We start from the raw sequence: 27,092 nt of genomic DNA, 5'->3' as shown, positions 1-27,092 counted from the left end.
GAGAAAATCTTCAAAACTGTATGCACCTTTTCCTAGAAATGAGTGTTTGAAGAACTCCACTGCATGAGGACACATGGAAAAGGAATGGATGTTTCTAGAAAGGTTTATCAAAAAGTAAATTGTTATTTGTCACAGAAATCAAGAATTTCTCTATAGATTCATGCAAAGAACTTGTTAACACTTAGAACATGTTCCTTGTGTTGAGGAAGATCACAGACTCATCAGTGCTGAACGGATGCAAGGGATTACTGACCACAGAATAAAGACACTCTCGCTCTGTATATGCCAATTCTGTCCATACATAAAGTCAATTAGAAAGATGATCTGTTTCAATATATTTAAACCAGATCCAATGAAACGCCTTTGGAACTTACTATATTCCTTCAACGGTAGGCTCCGGGTATGATCAGTCCATCCTGGAAACACTTGGAAATTTGGAGGTTGATTTTCCATTTTTCAGGTGTAATATTGCTCCCATAATAAGCTGCACCCACAATTCTTGGCCCCAAATAAATAACCAAGAAAAAGTGTGATTTGAGTTTAAAATGGAGTGTGCAGTTCAATGGAGGTGAAAAATGGTGTCCACAAAATGAAGGCCAGGACTGAAAATCGCATCCCTGATATTTCAAATCCTTTATGCTTCAGTATGTATTTCAGCTAACACATTTCAAACGCTTTTTGGACATTGAAACCTTGTCTGCATGTTGTGCCGATCACACTTAGGAGCATAACTCTCCACTACCAAACATACATATCTCCTCTGAAGAGCTATGAATTCAATCTTACATGGGTCCCATGACAAATCTGAGTAATAAATATGAAGCAATGGGAGCTTCCTGTAATATTTTATGAATGTTTATGTCCATCTATTTGTTTGATTTGTATTATATTGCTTGTGATATGATTACAAGGGATAATAATAACTTGCACTTCTGTATTGCCTGTTATCTGAGGATCTCAAAGAAATTTACAAATAATTAATTAAGACTCATAAAAAACCAGGAGGCAAGTAAGAGACAAGGAATGTGCATCACTTCGCCCAACCGTGAATTACTGCCACCTTTGTGCAGGAAAACAGCAGCTGTTTAATAGTGCAAAGCAATACGACACAAAATCTAGGGACAGGAAGTGAAGTGGAATGCCAGATCTAACTGAAACTGCAGGGGTAATGTAAGAAGGCAGAATGAAATTATCAGCACTGAAATTTGTGTTAATCATTGCAATATTGTAGTTTAATACTGTTTAAATTAAATATCTTTAATATCATAGAATTATCTGATAGGTAACGTCCAATGCATATTAGAATAAGATCCAATAAATATGATTACTATTAATTTCTCAATATAGTTAAAAGGCAACTACAATGATATTCTACAGGCCTGCATACTGAATACTAATAGTTTAAATGTTTATGTCTTCAGTTTGAAACCATGTAGAAAAAAAGCTTTGATATTACTGTAGTCACAAACTACACAATGCATAACTGAATCATAACATACTTCAAATCATGACCTTTCAGAAGGTACAAATCTGAGGACCACATGTAAAAAATGTGCATTAACTTGTATTTGTGAGCAGGAATAATTTAATTACATGTACAACAGGTACTATATTTGCATGTAAAAATACCCTGTGTGCATGCACAATTAACCAATGTGTACATGCTGTTATGGATTTGCACATAGAAATAAGAATTCTTAGATCTCATACAGTGCTTTTCACCATAGATCTCAAAGCGCTTTAAAAATGTAGGTGTACATCAGCATGTGTATTTTTTAGCACAGATCCCTTTTAAAAAATTGGTCTTATGAGTTTAATTTAAATAAATGTTTAAAATATGAATGCATTTAGCAACTCTTTCCCTTGTAGTACTTTTTACTAATAAAAACACTGCAGTACTTACACAGCATTAACGATGCAAGCAGCTTCTTTCTGACAAATAAATGTCTTGTCTTTCAGAGCCATATTTGTGAATTTGCATTTGACATTCTGCTAAAAAAAACAACAGCAGCAAAACCAACAAATTATAGTAATGCAGTGACCCAACATCTTCATCTATGATCCAATATTTGGTACAGTCCCAATATAAAATGTTTTAACAACTTTTCTGTCCCTCTTCCCATAAAGCCTAGAAATAATATACCCTTTTGCAAGGCTACAAAACAGAAAAGCAAGTTGTTTACTAGAATGTGTTGTTTTTCATTAAATATTTGGATACCTCTTGGCCATTGGCCAAGTAGAACAGAGTAGAGATTCCTCATACCTTCTCACCCCCAATGATCTCAGAAGTTTGCAATATATAAACGAATGTCTCTTTATTGCTTATAAAATTTCATGCTGAGCAGACTCATTCACCCAGTCCCCTTTCTAGAGGGTGTGGTGACAAGAGCTTTGTTTTCCCTCCATCATTTGTAAAGAAAATTTCTATCTCAAATTTGCATGGATTCCTCTCTGACTCATTTCTTCTCATCAAATGTTCTTCTATTTCAGTGCATTTTTGCAACATACATATTTGCATGTTAAGTGTATGTCTATTGCTTTTTCACTTTAAATACCTGTAATTGTTCATCAATGTAGGGGATTTTTAGAATCTCTGCTGCAGATGGTCTCAGAGAAGGATCCTTGTTCAGCATGCTGAAATGTTAGAAATGAAATGAAGAAAGCTAACTCAATTATTTTGAAAATAATTGAACATATATAATAAGCCGGAGAACAACAAACCTGTGGAGGACTGTGTTCAGTTTACTTGGATATCTGTCAGGAAGAGAAGGTGTGTTGCCTTCCACGATTTTTAGCACAATAGACAAAAAATTGTGTCCAGTAAATGCATGATCCAGACAGCACATCTCATGCAAAATGCATCCCAGTGACCTAGAAGAACAAAATAAAATGATGTAAGGAAATAACAAAGACAATATTTTGAAGTGGCATACCCAGTGACAGTATAGTAACTATAACAATAGTGTCTGTAAAGAGCTGAAGTGTGTGTCCTTTTCTCTTGATGATAGGCCACTTCGATGTCATACTGTTCTCTTCATCTGAAATTTTAGTCTTCATTCAGACCATAGAATCATCTGCTACTGCTTAGCATTTGTAAAGCCTGTAGCCATTATCATTTCATTTCCACAGATATAGGCAGGAAAGTTAAACCACATTAAAAGTTATTATATAAATCAGCTTTTGTGTTTGTTACAGTCAGTACTGGTTGTTTTAACCAGAAACTGGCAGAGAGGTGATGTTCAGATACAGATTCATTTAGGTTATCTTTGGGGGTTAGGTTTGAGGTCAAACCAGGACTAGAGTTCGGGTCTGGATTCAAAAGCACCTAAAATGGCTTCAAATGACTGAAAATTCATAGGAATGAGCGCGTTCTAGTGAGATTGCAGTCACCTAGGCACACATCCAAGCCTCATTCTTTCAAATGTTAGACCCCTTCCTTCCAGTTTTGGATTCAAACCAGAACCAAAACCTAAGTGGTGGGTTCATATCAAGAAATTCAAATCTGAATCCCCTTGAAAATTTTATACAGGGGGCATGATAGAAAAGAATGTTTAAATGTGAGGTCCTGGCTCAGGCCCAGCTCCAATTTTAACCTATCAAAATCAAGAAGATGCTATGTGAACAGTGAATTTTAAATGGGTGCCTTGGTTTCCTCTTCTCCCACCCATTGCAGGGCTCTTCTTAAGCTCCTAATGGAGCCAAAAGATCTCCAGATAAAATATATTTAGGACAAATATTCTGATACTCATATGACTTTTTGATGACTGAAAATGACCATTTGTGTCATTGATGTTGCCGCTGTTGTACAGTTGCAACAGGACTTGTGCAAAGTGTGCCATGTAAGGTGTCAATGGAAAAGTTATTTTTTGCTAAATAAGATCATCCTGTTTAAATTCATGTATCATCACTGTATCTGAAGTTATGAATATTGGCTATGTATCTATATCTCCATGCATCTGATGAAGTGGGGTTTAGCCCATGAAAGCTTATGCTCAAATAAATTTGTTAGTCTCTAAGGTGCCACAAGGACTCCTTGTTGTTTTTGCTGATACAGACTAACATGGCTACCCCTCTGAAATGTATCTCAAATGTGTTTGTTCCTGGGGTAACACCCACAAGGTAGTTTACATCCAGTCTCTCCAGCCCATTGTGAATGGACTATTTAAGCTTGATGGCCTATTAAGGACACTTCACTCTAACAATGGGCCATACAGTAAATTCATCCCATCCAGTAAGTCTTCTTGTGGATACTTCATCACGGATATGGGAAATGGCTGCCTCTAAGAGTCATCAAAGCATGTAAGGACATGTGATATGCTCATGTGACTTTGGACTCCATCTTAGGCCAGTAACTTTCCACAAACTGAGGTTGTGAGCTGTGTTTGAGTTAGTAAATTTACAGGCATATGGCAAAGGGTATAAAAGACCTCTGAGATATCTCCATTTTGCCTCTTTCCTGCCCTGATTCTCTGGACTGTGGATTTACAACTAAAAGGAGCATATTGCACTATGGACTGAGGACCTTCCAATCTTTTGGGAGTTAGCAGAGACTTTACAAGCCAGCAGTCTATAACATCACCACTACAAACCTGATATAAGGACTTTGCAATTATTGTATGTATATGATCTATTAACCATTTTAAACTCTTTTCATCTTTTCTTTTATTAATAATCATTTAGATTTTAATCACTCAAGGATTGGCAGCAGTGTGATTATTGGGTAAGATCTGAGTTATATATTGACCGGGCTAAGTGGCTGATCTCTTGACATTGGAAGGACCCTATATTTGATTAAATTGGTTTTCAGTAACCACTCATTGTAAAGCCCAGTGTCTGGGTGGTGAGACAAAGGCTGGAATGCCTAAGGAGACTGCATTTTTTACTTATTGTTAACCAATGTGGCAAAACAGAACTTTACTTTTGTTACTGGCTTGGTATAATCTAATGATAGAATAACCACCAGTTTGGGGTGAGTCTGCTCTATTTTTCAGGAGTTTGTCCTGAATCTGGCATTCTCAGCTGTGACCCACTGAGATATGGTGACAGACTTACATATTAGATAATAATAACACCACTTTGCAATTCCACCAAGCATTCCCTCTAAAGACTTTAAACCACTTTACTATATGTGTGGGTAGAACTGATTCAAGCAGATACAATGACAGTCCAAGGAAACAACTATAGGAGTTATGACAAATTTCAGTTATTCACTTTTGATTAAGTTAAATACAACTTTTAGAAAGCATATCTGTCCACCTTGCAATTAAAAATGAGACCAAGTTGTTACATTTTGGAGATGAAAGTGAGGCCCATGCTGTACGCATAATATAGACAAAAAAAAAAAAAGAGGCAAAATATCAGGTACATGTTTCTCAGTGGTGCTTTCTAAAACTGAACCTTAGTACAATTGGTCCAAGTTTATCAGTAGTGGGTGCTTAAAGTTCAGTTATGCTCACTCCATATTTAAGCACCTAAATAAGTGCCTGATTTTCAAAAGTGTTGGGTACCTAGCAGCTCCCATATCCCCCCAAACAATGAATATTAATACAGTAAAGAAGTATTTATGCTGATAGTATTTTAGAAGGTCAAACTAGGAGACATGACAATTGTTACATGAGGAAATGTTCTCTCAATGCAGGTACACACACACATGCACACATTATACACAGAAGTGCACATACACATGGTATTTGAAACTGTTAAACAGAAATGGTAGCAGGCAGTGGGAAGGAAAAGAAGGGAGAATTCCAGTCTGACAGACCATGGGTTGCAGCTGGCTTTTGCAGATACAATCTGTTTTGAAGACTACAGATTTTGGCATCTGAAATCGCTTAAGGTGCCATCAGGAACATAAGATTTGCCATATCAGGTCAGTGCATTTATCTATTTAGTCCAGTATCCTACCCACACCTGAGGCTTCAGGGTAAGATGAAAAAGACACCCTCAGCTATTTGTACAATGCTGCACATGGGGAAGGGAAATCTATTCCTGATTACCATAAGCAATCAGATTATGCCCTGAAGCATATCATTTGATTACTTTTATAATCTTAGCTGGAATAGCTACTAATATTATCCAGCCAGAACTTTGTTTTGATGACCTTCTGTGTTAGTGAAATTTATAGGTTCGCTAGTTGTGTAAAGTACCATTTCATTTTTGTAAATGTGATGCACATTAATTTCATAGAATGGCCCCTTATGCTCATATTATTTGATCACATAGAAAAGAGAGCCTGATCAGTTTTCAGTATACCTTTCACAATCACAGTCAACATCCCTCTGATCCTTCTGCTTTGCAGAATAAATAATCCAAGCTTTGTCAGTCTTGTCTTCATATGCAAGCATTGTTGTATTTTTAACCCTTTGTTGTTGCTCCTTCTGTGGAACTTTCCAACCTCTGCTACATTGTTTTTAAGGTAGTGAGGCCAAAATTGACATTTCAATTAAACACTCAAAAAACAGAAAATCAAAATTCCAGTAACTTTGTGGAGCACTCTATCAGCTCAATAGCACAAGAAATTCTGAATAATAATAATTTCCTGACATAGTTGTCCCTTTCTAGAAAAATATGTATAAATTATTTATTGTAACCTTCTCACCCAACAATTGTAAGCTCTTCAAGACAGGGTCTGCATCTTCTCATGTGTTGGGATAGTGCCTTGTACCATCCTGATTGGTGCCTCAGGATAGTAAAAAATTTTATTATTGTTGTCCAGAGTTTTCATTATAGAAGCAACCAAAACTAGATAAAGTAAATGCCTCTTAGGGATGTACGATTGATAGTGTCAGTAGAATATTTTCTATAATAGTTTATCCCTTTTTAAATGTACCCACTATGACGTTGCACTCCATATGATTTTATGAAAATATGTTAATGAGTATGAATATAATGAAACTGGAATATGCTTCATGCAAAAGGTCTCTTGTAAGGTATTGCAAAGCTTATAATCCACTGAGTGTGGTCATCCTATTTGTATAAATGTATAATTCTTGTATAGGAAACTAGAAATATGAAATATAACTCTGAGGTCCTATTGTAATTATGCAAAGTGTGGGCCATTAATGGTGGTTTGGAATCTTGATGGCTCCCATCAACTAGGACAATTGGTTGTAAATGGCTCTGTTTGCTTGTAAGCCTTCCTGTGTCCCTGTAAGTCAGTCTGGAAAGAATGGAAGCTTGGGGTCTCACAGGACATGTGACCATGTCAACTGGTACTGGAATCCATTTTAAACCTGGTGCTTTTCCATTTAGAAGGAGGGGTGGGAACCAAGAGAGACAAAAGATTCCCACCTTGTGCCAAAGCTATATAAGGGGGTGGATCAAAACAAAGGAGGCTGAAGTCATGAGAAATCCCCTAGCTACCATCTCAGCTGGAACAAGGACCGTACCAGAGGAAAGGATTGGACCCAGACTAGAAAGGAATCTAGTCTGTGAAAGAAGCTTATTGGAACATCTCTGAGGGTGAGATTTACCTTTATTCAGTTTCTTAAATGTATTAGGCCTAGACTTGCATTTTTTGTTTTATTTTGCTTGGTAACTTACTTTGTTCTGTCTGTTATTAGTTGGAACCACTTAAATCCTACTTTTTATACTTAATAAAATCACTTTTGCTTATTAATTAACCCAGAGTAAGTAATTAATACCTGGGGGAGCAAACAGCTGTGAATATCTCTCTATCATTGTTATAGAGGGCGGACAATTTATGAGTTTACCCTGTATAAGCTTTATACAGAGTAAAACGGATTTATTTGTGGTTTGGATTCCATTGGGAGATGGGTGTCTGGGTGATAGAGACAGGAACACTTGCTAAGCCGTTTTCAGTTAAGTCTGCAGCTTTCGGGGCATGGGTCAGACCCAGGGTCTGCTTTTGCAGCAGGCTAGCGTGTCTGGCTCAATGAGACAGGGTTCTGAAGTCCCAAGCTGGCAGGGAAAATGGGCTCAGAGGTAGTCTCAGCACATCAGGTAACAGTCCCAAAGGGGTCTCTGTGACCCAACCTGTCACACCCACCACCTTGTTTGCTTGTTTAATTAATTCTGTGGACATTTTCATTGAGCTAGCCATAAAAATCACTGTCATTTCCATCAGGGACAGGCATGCAAGTTCAGAACTCATTAGCTTTTATAAGCAGCACAGAGTAGCTGATTGCGTTATATTTATCAAAGTTATATTTCATCTGCCACTATGTTGACCAGTGAGCCCCAATATTTAAAGCATTTCAAATTTCTCACAATACTCTATAGCAGTGGATTTCAACCTGTGGTCCATGGACCTTTGGGGGTCCGCAGACTGTGGCTAAGATTTCCAAAGGGGTTCACACCTTTCTTCAAAATTTTTTAGGAGTCCGCAAATGAAAAAAGGTTGAAAACCACTGTTCTACAGTTTTTAGCAGATATCCTCCAACATGCTGGGATTTGTGTAGGGGGAATTCAGTAAACTCAAGACTAAGGGTTACAAGAAAATAACGTACTTCAGTAGAGTACTTAAGAAAAATATTTATTTTATTTATCTTAGGAAATTTAAAAACAAACTATCTCTGCAGCTCTAAAAGGACACAATCCAAGCAATGAACTGTGTTTTATATGCTTCCAGGAACTGTCACTATTTTCCAGAGTGTGGGTGGATTGTCAATTAAAAGAGGATCATTTATTTTAGGCTAACTAATGAACTTCCTTTCAATATAAAATTTCCAAAACATTCACGTACATGAGGCAAATTCAAATAACTAGAAGGAACATTGGAAGACTATTATTAGTTAAGTGGGTTTTATGTTTTATATTTATTTAGAGCCAGATACCACAAATGCTTACTCAGGTGAGTAGACCTATTTACTTCAAGGAGATTACATTTGATATTAAGGACTAGTCGTGTGATAAAGGTTTGCAGGATTAAGCCCTTTAAAAAGTTGTATGAGTTGAACCCTTATATTAAACTAAGTCTTAAGGAAGTAAAACAGGCTTTTTACGTATACTGGTAACTATTTATTATAAAACACGTTTTTAATTAGCCTGGATTTGTATTAATCTAGTTATAACTGTCTATAATTTCTACAGTAGAAAGCAATTGCAAATCTTTTAAAATTCAAAATTCTGTGACAGAACCACATCTTTTGAAATTTAGATACTGTCCTCACACTCAGCTAATGATGTAGCATAGCTGCCAAGCTTACATTTCTTGATGGGACATTTCTCTACCCCCTTTTCATCTCCCTCCCTCTGAGGAGTTTTGGGGTAGGGAAGAAGGATCCCATTCACCCTAGCACACCTCAGAGGAAGGGGGATGGACAAGAGCCACAGACAGCTAGGGAGAAGTGGGGAAAGCCAATAGGTACTAAGATACTGAAGTGACATTAGAATAGGATTGCCACCTGTCCAGATTTTCCCAGGATCATCCCTTATTTTGAGGTAGCTGTCCTGGGAAATCTGTAAGGATGCTCAGTACACACACCAGCTTTCCCAGGAAATCTGTCAGTATGCTCAGTATACACTGGCAGATGTCCAGTTTTATGGGCTCAGGGTCATCCTGGATGTCCCATTTTTTTGTACCTCAGAGGTGTCAACCCCTACCTTGCAGGGGGCTTTTCTGGGAGCAAAGGAGCCTGAGGCCTGGGGTTTTATAGCCTGAGATGGGGAGTGGAGATGGGGAAAGGTGGCAAGAGAAGAAGCCAAAGCTTGGAGTGGCCAAGAGGATTTCAGATTGGAGCATAGGTACTGGCTCCATGGGTGCTCCGGGGCTGGCGCACCCACAGAAAAAAACATGGTAGGTGCTTAGCACCCACCGTCAGCTCCCTGTGGCCCCACCCCACCCTACCCTCCTGCTCCAGTTCACCTCCGCCTCCTCCATGATTGCGCCGCCGTGCCCTGCTTCTTCCCTCCCCCCCCCCAGTGCTTGCTGCGAAACAGTTGATTCGCGGAGCAGGGAGGGAGGGGGGAGGAGGGAGAACGCGGCGCGCTGGAGGAAGAGGCCGGGCCAGGGCGGGGATTTGGGGAAGGGATCAATAGGTGCAGGGAGGGGGTGGAGTTAGGGCGGGGACTTTGGGGATGGGGTTGAAATGGGGGCAGGGCCAGGGGCGGGGATGGGGTGAGTCAGGGCGGGGCCAGGGGCGGGGAAAGGGGAGGGGAGTGCGGGCACCCACTGGTGCCGAGAAAGTTGGCGCCTATGGATTGGGGTGCAGTAGAAGGATAAAGATCTGGGAAGTTGGTATGGGAGTAGGGGCACATGAGCAGCCTCCCCAGATTCTCAGCTCGGTATAGCTGCATTGATTTCAATGGAGCTACATCAATTTACATGAGCTGAGGATTTGGCCCATTATTCTTAGGAAGGGAAATAGGTATCATTAAGAACAATTAGATGACTACATCAGAGATAATGAAAAGCACTGATGTTATTAAGCAGTTATTGTACTATACCCAAACTTTTTTGGTATGCAAAGTAATCAGCATGCGCACAACTTTGGGGTATTTGACACAGGATTGTGCTTGGACCTAAACTCAAATGAATGAAAGGACAGTGCCAGCACAGTCAGCCTTAGGTTCTTCTCTTTCCAAATTTACTGGGGGACAAGGAAGGGAACAGAGAAAAAATAAGCTTTAGATGCTTTAAACTAATCACAATCTCAATTCTCTTTGAGTTATCTCTATCTATATCTACATATGCCTTTCAGAAATGCTGCACAAACCTACAACTCTGGCAAAAAATTCTGAAGACTTTTCCCAAGTATACATCTTGTTGTATTTTAATATACGAAATAATAAAACATGCAAAATGAACTAAGCACTTTCATTTTTGCGTGTATTTATCTGTGGATAATCTGGGCAATCAGTCAGAGACCAAACTGGGATTTTCTGCATCCTGAATTACATGATCCAGCATAGGGATAGAATTTCAAGCAAAAACTGTTTGTATGTGTGTAGTTTAGACAACATACGTGAGTGGTTTATTTGAACCAAACACTTGTATGCTAGCCCTTCCCCCCACAAACTTGCAGAACAGGTGTTATTTTTCATAGCCCTGCATGTCTTTTTGAAAGTGGTTAGGAAGAGTTTTGGTGAATCTTGCCCTTAATTCAACTACTGTACTGCATTGGCATAATATTAAAATGAAACAGTGTAATAAAAAGAAACAAGAAATGCAAATCAATTAGAAACAAAATGGTTCATATGTCAAGTATTAGGAATCTCTACAATACACAAATTCTGTTGCTACTTTTTAGAATCTCTGTAGTCTCAATTATGCATTTTTTTTTGTGCATCTTCAGTCCCATCTTCAGATGAATAATTTAAAAAAAAACCTAACAAAATAAAATCTGACAGGAACATAAAACAGAGAAACAAGTGAAGCTAAAATGAAAATCCCATGACAGGATGTATGTGGAGCCCAATACACCTGAACTCCATAGACCATCTGTCAGAATCTGCCAAGATCACACAGAAGAATTTGAGGGCAAAGGCTTTAAATGTAACAGGGATATTAACTTGGCTCAGGAAAACAAAAAAATCAGCTATTGATATCATTCTTGGAAAGAGTTTACTAGGTTCCTGAATGAAAACCCAATCTGTTTCCAACAAAATTACATTTCTAATAATTTCTGCCCCATTCCTCCAACCATTATTGCAGTTTTTATGCCAGAAGTGTTGATTGCCAATTTGGTTTACCACTAGAATATTTTCATTTTAAATTACTTCAGCTAATTTTAAGAAGTGAATCCTGAGAAAATATTAATATCACAAGTATGGACTGAATATCATTAAGAGGGGCAAGTATATTGGAAATAGCGTAGAACTGAAGGGTGCTGAATCCTCCTTCATTCAAGTTGGTGCAAATCCTGCTACTACGTGGGGTCCCCCCCACAGCAGAACTAGGCCAGTTCTGCTGCACTGGGCAGAGTGAAGGGCAAGATTTACAGGGTGAACATGGAGCTCACTTCTTCAATGTGTTCTTGTATGCCACAGCTCAGAAACTATGTGAAAGTGAGAGTAGGAGATTCCACAGCTAAACAGATCTTTCCTTCCTCATCCCTTCTCTCACAGATGGCTGCATTAAGGTCATGGAGTATATTGCAGCTTCAAGGATGCAGTAGTGGCCATGTAACTCATCAAATTTGGGGTCAGGAAGGTGCAGAGAATGAACAGGTAGACAAAGAACAAGACCTCTACCTAAAATGTCTCCTCTTACCCTGCTTTTTTGCTGACCTGATTGAGTTTCCTGGAGACAAAGAATAAAAAAATTGGGCGGGGGGAAAGGGGGAGAACAGGGCCAACTTAATCAGTAGAGAACTAACCCTGTTTCATCTTCTTTTATTCCCAGAGGTCACCTTGATGAAGAATCTAGATATGCCAGTTAAGGATATAATTTGAAGACTTAGAGTAAGACCTTGGCCCAGCTGAACTCCCATTGACTTTAACAGGGCTGGGAGTTCACCCTCACAGTGAAATGCAAGAGAAAGTCAGCCTCCCAGGATGCTGAAATATCATTTAGATTCAGAAATTCCCCTTTAATTTGTAAGATCGTTCTAAAGCCCACATTTTTCTGGCCTTCCCAATTTATTATAATTTAACTGACATTTCTATTCACCAGTGATACAAATGACAGGAGTTCTGTATTCCCTTCTGCTATCCTGACTTGTTTTAACAGTGGTAGAAGTATTCTAAGGTCAACAGTTTAATTTTTTCAGGGTTTCATATGATCTTTTAAAAAATATTGTTTTGTGTGGGTTTACATCTCATGTTTGAGTTCTGGGCATAAAGAGAAAAAGAAAATGTAATTCATACAAAACCATAAGAGTTTTGCTTAATTACTAGTTGAATTCAGTTAAAGCAACTAAGTTTACATCCAAAATGATAACTCCTTTCCCCAGTACCCCAAACTTGGCCTGAGTTTTGCTCAAAACTCAATAAAACCTTACCTGAGTTTCAGGTCTGAACCTAACCACGAACAGGCAGTTGCACAAAGCTTTCATGGTTGCCTGTTGTTCTGAACTTCCCTCAAGACAACAATGTGTGAAAAATTACACATCTTGAAAAACATATTATACAAATTCTAGTTGATGAATGTATTTCATTTGCAAAATATGCCAAGCACACGTTACAAAAAACAGGTTGCTCACCTTAAAAGTCAACACATAAGTTTCATATAAAAAGAGTACCTCCCATAGATTATCCCACATACTGTTGCTAAAATGTCACCATAATTATCAATACTTCACTGTCATTCTTGCCATTTTAAAACTAACTGCAGAAATTCAATTGTCAAATAAACCCAGACCTAATCCAGATATATTCTATGTAATTAATAACCTACTTCAAATTTTCCATTTTTGGTCAAGACCCTAGAACAAGTAATGGCTTCTCAGTTATATCACCATAAAGTAGAAAACAACCTCTGAATAGCGCAATCTCTGTGCTCTATCCTAATGAAATCTAGATTGGAATTTCTCAGAGTTTTTAACGATTTATTACAGTAGTATGATGCCAGCAGTTTGTGTGTTTTAATTTTGCTTGACCCAAGTGTTTCTTTTGATTATAACATCCTTGTTTACAGTATTATGTAGGAATTGCTGGCACTATTTTAAGCTGGCATCCATCTTATTTGTTAAACAGATATCACTTCTTGTCTATAGCTTATTTTTCTCTTTTGCTGTAGAAATTATTTGAGTTCACTTTTATTTTTGGGCAACACTATTTTTCAGCCAGCAGTGGGCTAATATTTCTATTATGACCTTGTCCCGTGCACTCCTTTTTTTGCCTTTTTTAATTTGGAAAAAAAAAAAGGGAACAAGAGGTGAAAAGTGACAGAGCCTTAAGGATGAGTCCTCATAAAACAAATCTTTATATCAAAAATATTCCAAAAGAAAGAGATTCTAAGGAGTAGGATAGGTTCTGCAGTACTAAGAAACCAAAATGAGGTTCTTCTCTACAGGCTGAATCTTAGCAACAGAGCTTTGCAAATGTACACATCTTGCCTTGCATGTGTCCTGAAATGGAACCTCTCTCCAGGCCTGCCAGAATACAATCTTACAGTCACATAAACAGGATTCTTTCAAGACAGCAGTGTTTAATGATTCATTGCCAAAAGAAAGGAAAATCTGGGTGGGCTTTCTAAGGTCTTTAGTTCACAATAAGTAAAAACCAAAGGATATCTGAACATCAAATTTGAGGAGAAGATACATGAAAGATATGCAGTCATGGGAAGATGTTAGCAGGATGATAGGCTTACTAATGTAGAAACCTACCATCATCTTTGGAAGGAATGTAGGATGAGTCTGGAACACCATTGTATACTTGTAAAATATAATATAAAGCAGATCTATGAGCTGAAATCACTGCCCTTAGGAAAATGAGCTTCCATTAAAAAACAAAACAAAAAAACAAAAAAACAAAACACAAGTTCCTCATATACTGATTGGTTCAAAAGGAGTTTTTATCAGCTTTGTCAGAACCACATTAGTGGACTTTGGCCCTCAAATGTGTCAAAGCTTGCACTAACCTGATGATAATGGTCTGCATAGAAATACTGATCTACCTTCAATTACTAGTTCATGAAAGGTCAAAATAGCTGTCAAATTAACTTGGATGGAATCAGTCTTCTATCCAGCCTCAGATAAATAAAGGGGACACTGGGTTTTAGAATAAAGGTCTCCCTGCCAGGCATAGCTACCTTAACCATCACACTCTACTGTTGGGGCAGGGAAGCATAGAGGGTGGTATTTTAGGGCAAATTGTACTTTTTTTCTTGAGTCCCTGGAGAACAGAACAGGAGAGAGGTGTGAAATGTCTTCACCAACTCATCAATATAGGATGCAAGAGCAGAGCAAATTCTTTCAAAAATGCAGTAGTCACGCTCGCTGGTTGGTGACATCTGTCACATTCACACTTTTTAAAACTCTTGATCTTTCGTTATTGGCAATGAGAGGAATGATGGCATCTTGGATCACAAGGTAGTTTGAAAGGAAAATATATCTGAATTGAACATCCAGAAGCTTCAGCATAGATCTAGAAAGAAACACTCAGAAGCATCAGAAACAAAATAGGATGCAACATCTCCAAGTCTAAAAGTATGTTAAGGTCTGGACACAAAACCTCAATGCGTCAAAGCTCTGAAAAAGAATGGCAAATCAAGTATTGTTGTTGGAACCTAATATGTTAAAGCCTCATACATAAAGCACTGAAAAATGTCAACTGAAAATATAAAAGTGCAGGAACCAAATTAACAATTCAGTGGTAGGCAAAGAAGGGTTCCCAAACAAACTGACTAACAAGTAGAATCTAAAGCTAACACCAAGGCCAGCATTTCAGGGTCACGTAGCTTCAAGTGCGTAAGGATGAGCAGATGCACACAAAAAAAAAAAAAACAGATGAGGTATTAAAAGACTAACTGAAGGGTTGAGGGGACCAACAGAAGAAATTCAAAACCTGTCACAGCTCAAAGTAGAATTGGAACAATAGTGGTTGACGGGATCTGATCAGTTTTCTTGACTAACAAGGAGCTGACTGGAAGTTACTTAGGGCCGAGGTTCTGGCATTTGATGGTGCATGTGGATCTTCAGTACCCCTGCCTCAGACAGCCAAAAAGTTTTGTGTTATAGGAGTTCTGTCCTCTCTTGCACTGGCAGCATGAGACCCAAGGGTGAGAATCCTGTGTAGAAGACAGCCTTTAAAGACTAGATCTGAAAAGTACCATGAAATATTAGAAGTATACTATCTAAAATAAAGTTACTACTTGTGATGGTTCTATCTTGTGTGGTTTGGCACTTTACATTAAGGAAGTATAATTAACAGATACTATATCAATATATTCAACCAATTTCTGCTCTCATTTAGTCTTCTACAACCCCAATGACATCAGAGGGATTGCAAAGGTGTAATTATGAATAGGATTTGTCCCACTTCCTTTATGTTTAATGTATAGAAAGCTGCACTGATAAAACTGCTCATACTGCAAGAAAATAAAATACTCCTTATGGCAACTCAGTAACAACAACTATAATTCATGGCTTGAACAGGATTTCACTGCGTGCTGAATGACTTATTTCCCACATCTTCTGAAATCCCTCTCAATATTTTTTATTGAATGGAATGACACTTTCATAGCATTGGGCCCAGATTAACAGTGCAGAATCTGACATAAAATCATTCTCAGTTCAGTTACAGGAAGCATGAGACGAGATTGTTACTAGTGTCTAAAAGTTTGGCAATCTGTTCTCAATATTTAGAACTGTCCACAGGCGCCACCAATATATCTGAGGAGGACTAGAGCAGAAAGTGCCGTAAATCTTCAGGGATTTCAAGTAATTCAGTAATAAAACTGCAGTCCAGTGTTCAAAGTCTTTGTACAGAGAATTTCCTGATTTGGAATATTAAAAAAAAAAGCAATCACTCAGATGCATGTGCCCACAAAACAACAAACAAGTCCCTTTTTTAAAGAAATACTACATTCTTTGGGAAGGTAATGGGCCATTTTAGAATATGAGACAGTAAGGGCATGTCTACACTACGATATTAGGTCGATTTTATAGAAGTTGATCTTTAGTAACCGATTTTATACAGTCGATCGTGTGTGTCCCCACTAAGCGCATTAGGTCAGCAGAGTCCATCCTCAATACGGTGGCTAGCATTGACTCAGGGAGTGGTGTACTGTGGTAGCTATCCCACAGTCCCCGCTGCCCATTGGAATTCTGGGTTAAGCTCCCAATGCCTGATGGGGCAAAAACATTGTCACAGGTAGTTTTGGGTACATGCCGTCAGTCTCCTCCCTCCCTCCTTGAAAGCAACGGCAAACAATCATTTTGCACCTTTTTTCCTGGGTCATCCATGCAGACGCCATAGCACGGCAAGCATGGAGCCCCCTCAGCTGCACACTAATTTTGTGAGCATTATAAACACCTCGTGCATTATCCTGCAGTATGTGCAGAGCCTAGCTAGGAGCTGCCAGCACGAGGAAGATTGTGAGGAGGACACGGACACAGATGTTCTTGAAAGCACGGAATGTGGCAATTGGGATATCACGGAGGCATTGGAGCATGTTAATAAAGTGGAACGCTGATTCTGGGCCTGGCAAACAAGCACAGACTGGTGGGACCGCATAGTGTTGCAGGTATAGGATGATTCCCAATGGCTGTGAAACTTTCGCATGTGTAAGGCCACTTTCATGGAACTTTGAATTGCTTTCCCCTGCCCTGAAGCACAAGAATACCAAGATGAGACCTGCCCTGACAGTTGAGAAGTGAGTGGCGATAGCGCTGTGGAAGCTTGCAACGCCTGACTGCTACCGGTCAGTAGGGAATCAATTCAGAGTGGGCAATTCTACCATGGGGGCTGCTGTGATCCAAGTAGCCAGGGCAATCAACATCCTTCTGCTAAGAAGGGTAGTGACTCTGGGAAATGTGCAGGTCATAGTGGATGGCTTTGCTGCAATGGGGTTCCCTAACTGTGGTGGGACGATAGACGGAATGCATATCCCTATCTTGGCACCAGACCACCTTGCCAAAGAGTACATAAATCGCAAGAGGTACTTCTCAATGGTGTTGCAAGAACTAGTGGATCACAAGGGCCGTTTCACCAACATCAACATGGGATGGGTCGGGAAAGGTGCAGGACGCTCGCATCTTTCAGCACTCCGGGCTGTTCGGAAAGCTGCAAAAAGAAACTTTCTTCCCAGACCAGAAAATTACCATTGGGGATGTTGAAATGACAATATTTATCCTTGGGGACCCAGCCTACCCCTTGCTCCCAGGACTCATGAAGCCGTACACAGGCATCCTGGACAGCAGTAAGGAGCAGTTCAAGTACAGGCTGAGCAAGTGCAGAATGGTGGTAGAATGTACCTTTGGATGTTTAAAGGGGCGCTGGCACAGTTTTCTGAGTAGGTTAGACCTCAGCAAAAGCAATGTTCCCATTGTTATTGCTGCTTGCTGTGTGCTCCATAATATCTGTGAGAGTAAGGGGGAGACGCTTATGGTGGGGTGGGAGGTTGAGGCAGATCACCTGGCAGCCAATTTTGAACAGCCAGACACCAGGGCAATTAGAAGAGCACACCGAGGTGCACTGCGCATCAGAGAGGCTTTGAAAAACAGTTTCACGACTGACCAGGCTACGGTGTGACGGTGTCAGAGTGGTAGCCGTGTTAGTCTGTATCAGCAAAAAGAATGAGTAGTACTTGTGGCACCTTAGAGACTAACAAATTTATTTAAGCATAAACAGTTGTGTGTGTTTGTCCTTGTTGCAAACCCGCCCCCTTTGGTGAATGTACTTCCCTGCAAGCCAATCCCCCTTCAACCACAGCTGGCACAGGAAATAAAGTCCCTATTGTTCTGAATCCATTCATTATTTATTAAAAAAATACAATGCTGACTGGTAAAAGGAAGCCCGGGTGTACAAAGGGCTTGATAACGGATGCGGTGGGGGGGGGGGGAAGAGGAAAGGACAAGGCCACGTTGCTTATTGTAGTCCCACCACAAATCAAAGCTGTTTGAATGACCGCCCTCTTGTGGCTGGGGCCTCCCCTGGGGTTGGGGGGGGGGGGGCCCGGGAGCCCCCCCCCCCCCCCCCGCATTCTTGGGCGTTTGGGTGAGGATATGGAACTTGGCGAGGAGGGCAGGCAGTTACACAATGGCTGCAGCGATGGTCTGTACTCTAGTTGCTTTTCCTGCAGCTCAACCAGATGCCCCATCATGTCCATTTGCTCCCCCATTAGCCTCAGCAACTCCTCCTGTGTGTTCCGATCACGCTCACTGTATGCTTTCCTGGCCTCTGCCACCAAATGCCTCCATGCATTCAGCTGTGCCTTATCAGTGTGGGAGGATTGCATGAGCTCTGAAAACATGTCATCGCAAGTGTGGTTTTTTTGCCTTCCAATCTGCGATAACCTCAGGGACGGAGTTGATGTGGGGAGCATAGAAGCATTTGCAGCTGCGGGGGGTGGGGGGGGAAGGGAGAGTAGACTTTTAAGAAGATACATTTTTGAGAACAAAAGGGAGACTCTTTCACAGTGAATCAAGTAATTAACAGCCAGCCAGCACATGTGTTTTAGGTACAAGGTCGCATTTTGCCTTTTATATTGAGCACCTGCCGGTATGGTAACATCACACACGGCTGGGCAATAGAATTCGGTTTCCAGGCAGCCATGGTAAGCCAAAAGGTGGGGTTGGCTTCTTCCGCATTCATAACATGTGGGAATGGTTTCAAACTGCAGCACCCTCCTTTTCCATAGCAACCAATGTCGATTGTGTTTGCCATTTAAAAGTAGGGGCTGCATTTAAAAGGAGGGGCTGCGGTTGCTGTTTAAAAGGAGGGGGAGCAGTTTTGGGGTGGATGTGCAGCACATCCCTCCCTATCCCCCCCCATGTGGCTATTCTCCGGGATGATCCCTTTTAGCCAAGCGCAAACTGCCAAGCATGCCCAGGGTCTAATGTGTCGGGGATCACCAAACAGAGGATTACTGTTCCCTTACAAAACTTCCCCTATTTCAACCAGGTGACCATGAATGATATCACTCTCCTGAGGCTCACACAGAAAGATAAAGACCGAATGTTGCATGAATGCGACCAAAACCCAGGACCATTTGCTGCCATGCTTTGTGCTGCAATGATTCTAGACCACTTGCTACTGGTTTGGCCTGGTAAAGTGTCCTACCGTGGAAGACGAAATAAGGCAGCCCTCCCCAGAAACCTTCTGTAAAGGCTTTCAGAGTACCTCCAGGAGAGCTTCATGGAGATGCCCCTTGAGGATTCCCACTCCATCCCCAGACACGTTAACAGACTTTTCTATCAGCTGTACTGGTCGCAAATGCATCCCAATTGCTCAGGGCAAATCAAACATTAAACACAATTGCTTTTAACCCCTGTAATGTCGTTACAAATGTACACTTACCAGAGGTGCCTTCTTGACCTTCAGGGACCAGGAACAATAGGCCCTGGGAGGGTATAGTCTCCAGGGTGAGGAAAAGGTCCTGGCTGCTGGGGAGAACGGATTCTCCACTTGCCTGATGCACATTCTCCTCCTCCTCTTCATCCACAAAATCCTTATCCATGTTGCATGAGGCTGCCACCTTGCAGGTGTCCATGGAGAGTGTTGGGGTACTGGTAGGGTCCTCCTCTAGAATGGCATGCAGCTGATCACAGAAGTGGCATGCCTGGGGCTCTGCCCTGGAGCGACCATTTGCCTCCTTTGTCTTTTGGTAGGCTTGCCTGAGCTCCTTAAATTTTCACACAGCACTGCTGTGCATCCCTGGTGTAGCCTCTATCCACCATGCCCTGTGCAATTTCGGCATAGATATCTCAGCATTTCTTCTGCTGGATCGGAGTTCTGCCTGCACAGATTCTTCTCCCCATACTGCAATCAGATCAAGTGTCTCCAGTTCGCTGCATGCTGGAGCTCGTTTGCGATTCTGGGGCTGCATGGTCATCTGTTCTGCTGAGCTTGCCACGCTGACCAAACAGGAAATGAAATTCAAAAGTTCCTGGTGCTTTTCCTGTGTATTTAGCTAATGAACTGGAGTTGAAAGTGCTGTCCAGAGCGGTCACATTGGAGCACTCTGGGATAGCTCCTGGAGGCCAATGCCATTGAATTGCACAGCACTGTCTCTATACTATCCCAAATTAGACCCAGGAAGGTCGATTTTAGCACTACTCCTCTTGTCAGGGAGGAGTACAGTGGTTGATTTTAAAGGCCCTTTAGGTCTGCGGAATGGGGTTGGTTGTGTAGACGCATTCATTATAAAAATCTATCTAACGCGGCTAAATTCGACCTAACCTCGTAGTGTAGACCAGGCTTCAGTCTCTTACAAATATTTTTAGAATAGCAGGAAAATTATAAACTATTGTCTAAGACAGATGACTGTGAGGGTGTGCTTACCTCTCTGGTGTCAAGTGTGTGCCACTGCCTCTGTTTCCCTATTGTGTCTCAGTTTCCCTCCTCTGGAGGTTTTCCTTGGGCTGGTAGGGTGATTTGGCCAAATCAAGATTCCTACTATCCACAGCAAATAAAAGTCCCCAAACCAAAACTATTTCCCTCTGTCTGCAGGGGTTCCTACATACCCTTTGCCCAAAGTCCTTCATCACTTAGACTTAGGTATCTTGACTTGGTCCTTTGCCCTTTATCTCAGGAGCTCATAAAGCTCTTCACCTTGGGCACCGTGGTTTTTCCCACCACTTCTAAGTGACACAGTAGGTTAGCCCAAGCTCTCCAACCACTCGAGGATCTGATCCTGGGACCCTGTGCTGCAAAGCATCTGTCTGTCCTTACACTACAAATTTCTATTTCATGGTTCCCAGGACTACCTCCTACTGTCTCCTTCCTCCCCATGCCCTTTCCAGGCTTCTTCAGTCAAGCCCCTCACAGGATCTTCCTGGTGCCCTTGCAAGGGGAACCATTATTGGTCCTTTCCCAGATCCCAGTCACTGGAAAGCCTAACAGCAAGCTGCTGCTCTCTTATTACTTCTCCCACCAATGAACGGAACCTGTCTTTTATCCTGTCTCCCACTTCCCAACTGGCCTTGCTCCTCGTCTATGACCACCTGATCCTTCTCCACCAAGTTCCTTGACCTGGAAGAAAAGACAGGTACTGGCAGAGGCTGCACCTGATCTTCCCTTTAAAGGCCCAGCTCGTCCTATGACAACAGCCTACTCACTTCTAAACATGAGGAACAACGCTCCAAATTGCAACGTAGCTATGAACTGAAATAAGTGCCTTTGAATAGTTCTAATGGAGTAGTCAAGCATTCTAACCAGGTGGCCCTGACTTCTTTTGTATTCAAAAAATTTGTTAATGAAAAGAAATAGCAAGCACATAATACATGCAAATAGATGGTGACCTAGAAAACCAATGCATTTTAATCGACTTGTTCATTACAAAGAAATGAATACTCCAGTCCAAACACCATGTTATCCACTCACCAAATGTCGGATTTTGTGTCATAACCTTGATGTTTCAGTGCCTCTGGGCTCATGTAGTAAGGTGTCCCAGTAAACGTAGTTGCCAGATCACACGATCCCATCAAGAGACGAGAAACTCCAAAGTCCCCTTAAAATAAAATTGTATTAAAAAAAAAAAAAAAAAAAACCATACTAGGTAGGTAAGAAAATCTAGACTAAAAATCAAATCACGAATTCTAAACTTACTTTGAGTGACTTTAATATAACATTTTATAATTTAATATTATTTAAAAAATGTGGGGCCAGATCCTCAGCTGGTGTGAATTCTCATAACTGTTGAAATCAGTGAAGCTATGATAGTTATCAGCAAGGATCTGCCACTTGAAACACAAAAACTGGGGTAATTGAATGGCTCAGAGTATTGGTAATGAGATAGAGAACTTTTCACTTCTACACTGTTGATTCAAATGCAGCCCAAGCTAATAGTAAACAGAAGTTTTTTCCATCTTATGGCTGTCTGGTATATTAAATTGATTTGACAGAGTCAGTCCTTTTCCCCATGGATTAATGTCCATCCATCTCACAGAAAGCAGCACTAATAACTGGCAACGTTGCTTATACTCTCAGCAGAGATGCTAAGGATTGAAAGGGCCTGGAGAATGAACTTTCTCTCCCCTGTTGAGGTGATTCCTACAGTTCAAGGCCAAGGCATATTGTCTAGGCAGTGTGGAGAATTTTGCACTGCTGATGCCTATGCATGCTGTATCTTTTAAATAGAAGATTTTGACAACTCGTCACCATGGTGATGGGTGCAGTAGAAAAATCAGAGATTAGGTTAGATCAAATTGCTACAATATCAGTCTGGAACCTTTCATTACCATGACATTCATATAAAAGAATGTTTAGAAGAAGTAAAAAAAAAAAATTACTAATGAATTTAACTAACAATATGGCTGCGATTGACACAAACATACTGAGTATAAGAGTCAGTACACCTATCCCCCTTACACAGGGGAATAAAACAGATGCAGTGCATGAACATATGCATTTATACAGAAAAAGAAAGAACTGTTTTATAAGGGGAAAAAGTTATTGCTTTCGCAATTCTTTCACCAGAAAAGATTTTGAAAAGGGACATTAATAAAATAATGTTAATATTGTGCAATGTTTGAAAATAAGACAACTGCATATTGTGAAAATAAGAGTCCAGAGTCTTCTTAGTTCTGGTGTCTTGACAAGACTTGGCAATATGTTCCTACAAATATTTCATTTTGAAACGAAAGAGAACCAATTTATATAAAGATTAGTAAATCTAGGGTGTAATGGTTGGAAATAACTATTATAAATACCAATAACTATTAGAAAAGGCTGGAGATTAAATTATATGCACATTTTAATGATCTATATTGAATGTTCATAAGGAGACATAAAATGATTTTACAAGAAAAACTTGCAATGATTTTTAAAGCATGGAGAAAAAAATCAATTGGTCATGAATCTTCTATACAAAAAGATATACATTGTTTCTCAAGTCTAGATCAAGTTCAAAATAAAATACTGCCTTAAGATATCCTTTTGTTTTCAAATGCTTGTGCATGAAAAGTTGACATCCCCTAGTTAAAAAGCCATTCACAAAAATAAGTATTACCATAGTTTTAGAACTATACCACAAAAAAGATACAGTGCATTAGACACCTCTAGATACCAACTAATTTAAATCTACATATTTATAACATCTGTGATGGAATTTTCTATAGTACTAAAAGTCATCTAAGAAAGTAAGGAAATCTTACCAATTTTAAGAAGGTTATTTTTCAAAAAAATATTCTTGGCTTTTAAATCCCTGTGAAGTATTCTCCTGAAACACAAAGGGGAATTCAATTTCATCTGATTTGGGGAAATTATAGTCAAATACATTAACCAAGCCACTTCCTTCATTAGAACGGTGTTACCAAAGGCCAGCCTAGCAGACTAGGACCCAGTCCTGCAACTCACAATACACAGGTACATCCCTGTACCTGACTCCATTGCCTTCAATGGGGCTCCTTGTGGTGGAGAAATGCATCCATGTGCAATTACTTGCAGGATTAGGAACTAGGTACTGTGATAAAGTTCCTCCTCTATCTTGGTGGGTCCTGCGCTTATTGGCGGATTTTCTTGCCTCGAAGATTCACCATGTGGGTTGTGGAACAGCCGAGAGACCTTCCCCTCTGGGAGAACCCACAGTCCAGGTCAATTGGGAGGTTTGGGGGGAACCCGGGCCTGCCCTCTACTCCGGGTTCCAGCCCAGGGCCCTGTGGACTGCAGCTGTCTATAGTGTCTCCTGTAACAGCTACATCACAGCTACAACTCCCTGGGCTACTTCCCCATGGCCTCCTCCAAACACCTTCCTTATTCTCAACACAGGACCTTCTCCTGGTGTCTGATAACGCTTGTGCTCCTCAGTCTTCCAGCAGCACACCCACACCCTCTCAGCTCCTTGCACCTCTCAGCTCCCAGCTTCTCACACTTGCACCGCAAACTGAAGTGAGCTCCTTTTTAAAACCCAGGTGCCCTGATTAGCCTGCCTTAATTGATTCTAGCAGCTTCTTCTTAATTGGCTCCAGGTGTCCTAATTAGCCTGCCTGCCTTAACTGGTTCTAGCAGGTTCCTGATTACTCTAGAGCAGCCCCTGCTCTGGTCACTCAGGGAACAGAAAACTACTCATCCAGTGACCAGTATATTTGCCCTCTACCAGACTCCTGTACCCCACTGGTCTGGGTCTGTCACAGTACCTAGTATAAAACACATGAATGCAGGTGTCATAGTTTGAGCCTAGCACTCAGTTCTTTGATGTAAGGAAGTAGGTGAGCTGCAGAGGTAACATAGTCAGCCTTTGATGGAAGGGAACAAAACCTGTTGCTCTTTTTACCCATCTAGTTGCTCTTAAGGGAGCTATGTTCTGTCATCTGCCCGAAGGGTAAACCTCATCTTGAGATACTTCAGAATAGAGTAATTAAAAAGTGGGGGATCCTCAAAGATCTGAGAATCCCCTCTCAGGGAAAAAGTGTTACTTGCAAAAAAATCTATTAAATATATATCATTCTCTCTCTCTTTCCCATCAGTTTTAACCAAGATGTTACTCAAGGATTCACATGACACCATACGAACATAAGAATGGCCGTACTGGATCAGACCAAAGGTCCATCCAGTCCAGTATCCTATCTACCAACAATGGCCAATGCCAGGTGCCCCAGAGGGAGTGAAGCTAACAGGTAATGATCAAGTGATCTCTCTCCTGCTGTCCATCACCACCCTCTGACAAACAGAGGCTAGGGACACCATTCCTTACCCAGCCTGGCTAATAGCCATTAATGGACTTAACCTCCATGAATTTATCCAGTTCTCTTTTAAACCCTGTTATAGTCCTAGCCTTCACAACCTCCTCAGGCAAGGAGTTCCACAAGTTGACTGTGCGCTGTGTGAAGAACTTCCTTGTATTTGTTTTAAACCTGCTGCCCATTAATTTCATTTGGTGGGGGAACAAGTAAATAACTTTTCCTTATTCACTTTCTCCACATCACTCACAATTTTATATACCTCTCTCATATCCCCCCTTAGTCTCCTCTTTTCCAAGCTGAAAAGTCCTAGCCTCTTTAATCTCTCCTCATATGGGACCCGTTCCAAACCCCTAATAATTTTAGTTGCCCTTCTAAGCCATGAGTAGTGCTGTGTGTAACCATATTTTCTCAACTTCTTGAAATTTCTACCCTTGACACCCCTATCTTCCTCCCCCCACCCAAGTAAAAAAATAATAATAATCACCACCATCATCTATATTATATACAAAGCACAGGCTCAAGGAATTTTTGTTAATTCTCCCCCCATAGGGCTCCCTCATGTCCCACCATCCCATCTAGGTCTTACCTTGCCCACTTGATTCCTGTGGTGTCAGTGGCATATACAACAGTGTTGTTTCAGGTGATAATCTGCCCCCAAGTGGAGTTAGAACAACAGTCTACAATACCTACAGTTACTGGTATTGCATGTAGTCTCATTGAGACCAATTCTTCAACCATTTAGAATAGATAAAGAGAGCGCCAGAGGCTCTACAATCCTTAGAAGTGAGCAATAAAATCAAATATGGTAACTGACTACAGTTGTTGTTCAGCAATCTTCAAATATTGCCCTGTTTTTCCTGAAAATTTTAAAGTTTTCTGTACTGAAATACTGTAGTGATTTCTAAAATGTTTTCCATACGGAGACAATAACTTCTTCTGATGCATCATTTAACTGAGCAATTTAGTCCACATCTCATGGGAAAGTAATGTTTTCATGAGATACAAAGGTAATTTCACAGAGTCCAATATATACTATTCACAAATAATTAACAATAAAATACAAATAATAAATACCTAATAGAAGGCATTATTGTATATTTACAGACTGCAGATTGAAAAATGAGTCTTTATGCTTAGTGAAATACAAAGAAAAGATTTCAATAGTATTTTAATATTTAAACTACTTCCAGTTCTTGTCACCAAGGATAATAGTTAACCAATTTGTTTTTATAGTGCATTGAGAGATGAGAATGAATTAAATCAATGGCTTATGCAGTGGGTATTTACCAAGGTTTCTAAATAAACAGATGAAATACACTTGTTATAGCAACTTTTTAAAGCAATATACATGCATTTGTCATGCATTAAATTAGCAAGGAACATTACACTATTTAAAGTGACATTCATCATTTCACATATGTATACATATTTATTTTTATATAAAATGTCTCACTTTGTTCAGATGGATACATTCTGTGGCTACTATTCATCACAAAGAAACTCTGAAGTAAACAACCGGTCACTGATTTCTGGGCAGGATTTGGATTCCAAAGGGTGGGTTTCAAATGTGGCTAAATTTAGTTATTAAAAACGTTATAAATTTACCTGTGCCTATGTACTATAGACTGTGCATTTGATCCTCACTTGTTATATAAAAGCACCATACTTCAGGGTGCAGTAGACAGAAACAATCTATTTTCATAGACAAGTATGAAAGAACTTTTTTCATCATGCTCTGCTCAAGCTGAATAAGGCTTCCTCTGCCACATGCTACCAACTGAAACAGAGTGAAGTTTACTGCTGTGAAAATATTATGGAACTAATTTGAACAGTGTGTGAAGAACTATTTGTAGAGCTAAGTGGCTTCTGGCAAACTTGACTCCTGTGCAGTAGAAGGCAGAAAGA

The 27,092-nt window shown here is 40.3% G+C and overlaps 1 protein-coding gene across 5 annotated transcripts in view; it reads right to left on the bottom strand.

Moving 5' to 3' along the window:
* Positions 1-27,092, bottom strand: part of NEK11 (NIMA related kinase 11) — a 182,890-nt gene that overhangs the window by 87,128 nt on the left and 68,670 nt on the right. For 4 of the 5 annotated variants that reach the window (XM_034760915.1, XM_034760913.1, XM_034760917.1 and 1 more), the window contains 5 exons: positions 23,661-23,725; positions 21,889-22,015; positions 2,722-2,871; positions 2,556-2,634; positions 1,904-1,992 (listed from right to left, as the gene is read on the bottom strand). In XM_034760915.1, the coding sequence (XP_034616806.1) occupies positions 1,904-1,992; positions 2,556-2,634; positions 2,722-2,871; positions 21,889-22,015; positions 23,661-23,725 (510 nt within the window). The remainder of the gene's footprint in view (positions 1-1,903; positions 1,993-2,555; positions 2,635-2,721; positions 2,872-21,888; positions 22,016-23,660; positions 23,726-27,092) is intronic. The other variant, XM_034760914.1, reaches the window with a different exon arrangement.

The sequence above is a fragment of the Trachemys scripta genome, chromosome 2 (genome assembly GCF_013100865.1).
Source record: "Trachemys scripta elegans isolate TJP31775 chromosome 2, CAS_Tse_1.0, whole genome shotgun sequence".
Lineage (NCBI taxonomy): Eukaryota > Metazoa > Chordata > Testudines > Emydidae > Trachemys > Trachemys scripta.
This window is presented reverse-complemented; position numbering and strand designations above follow the sequence as displayed.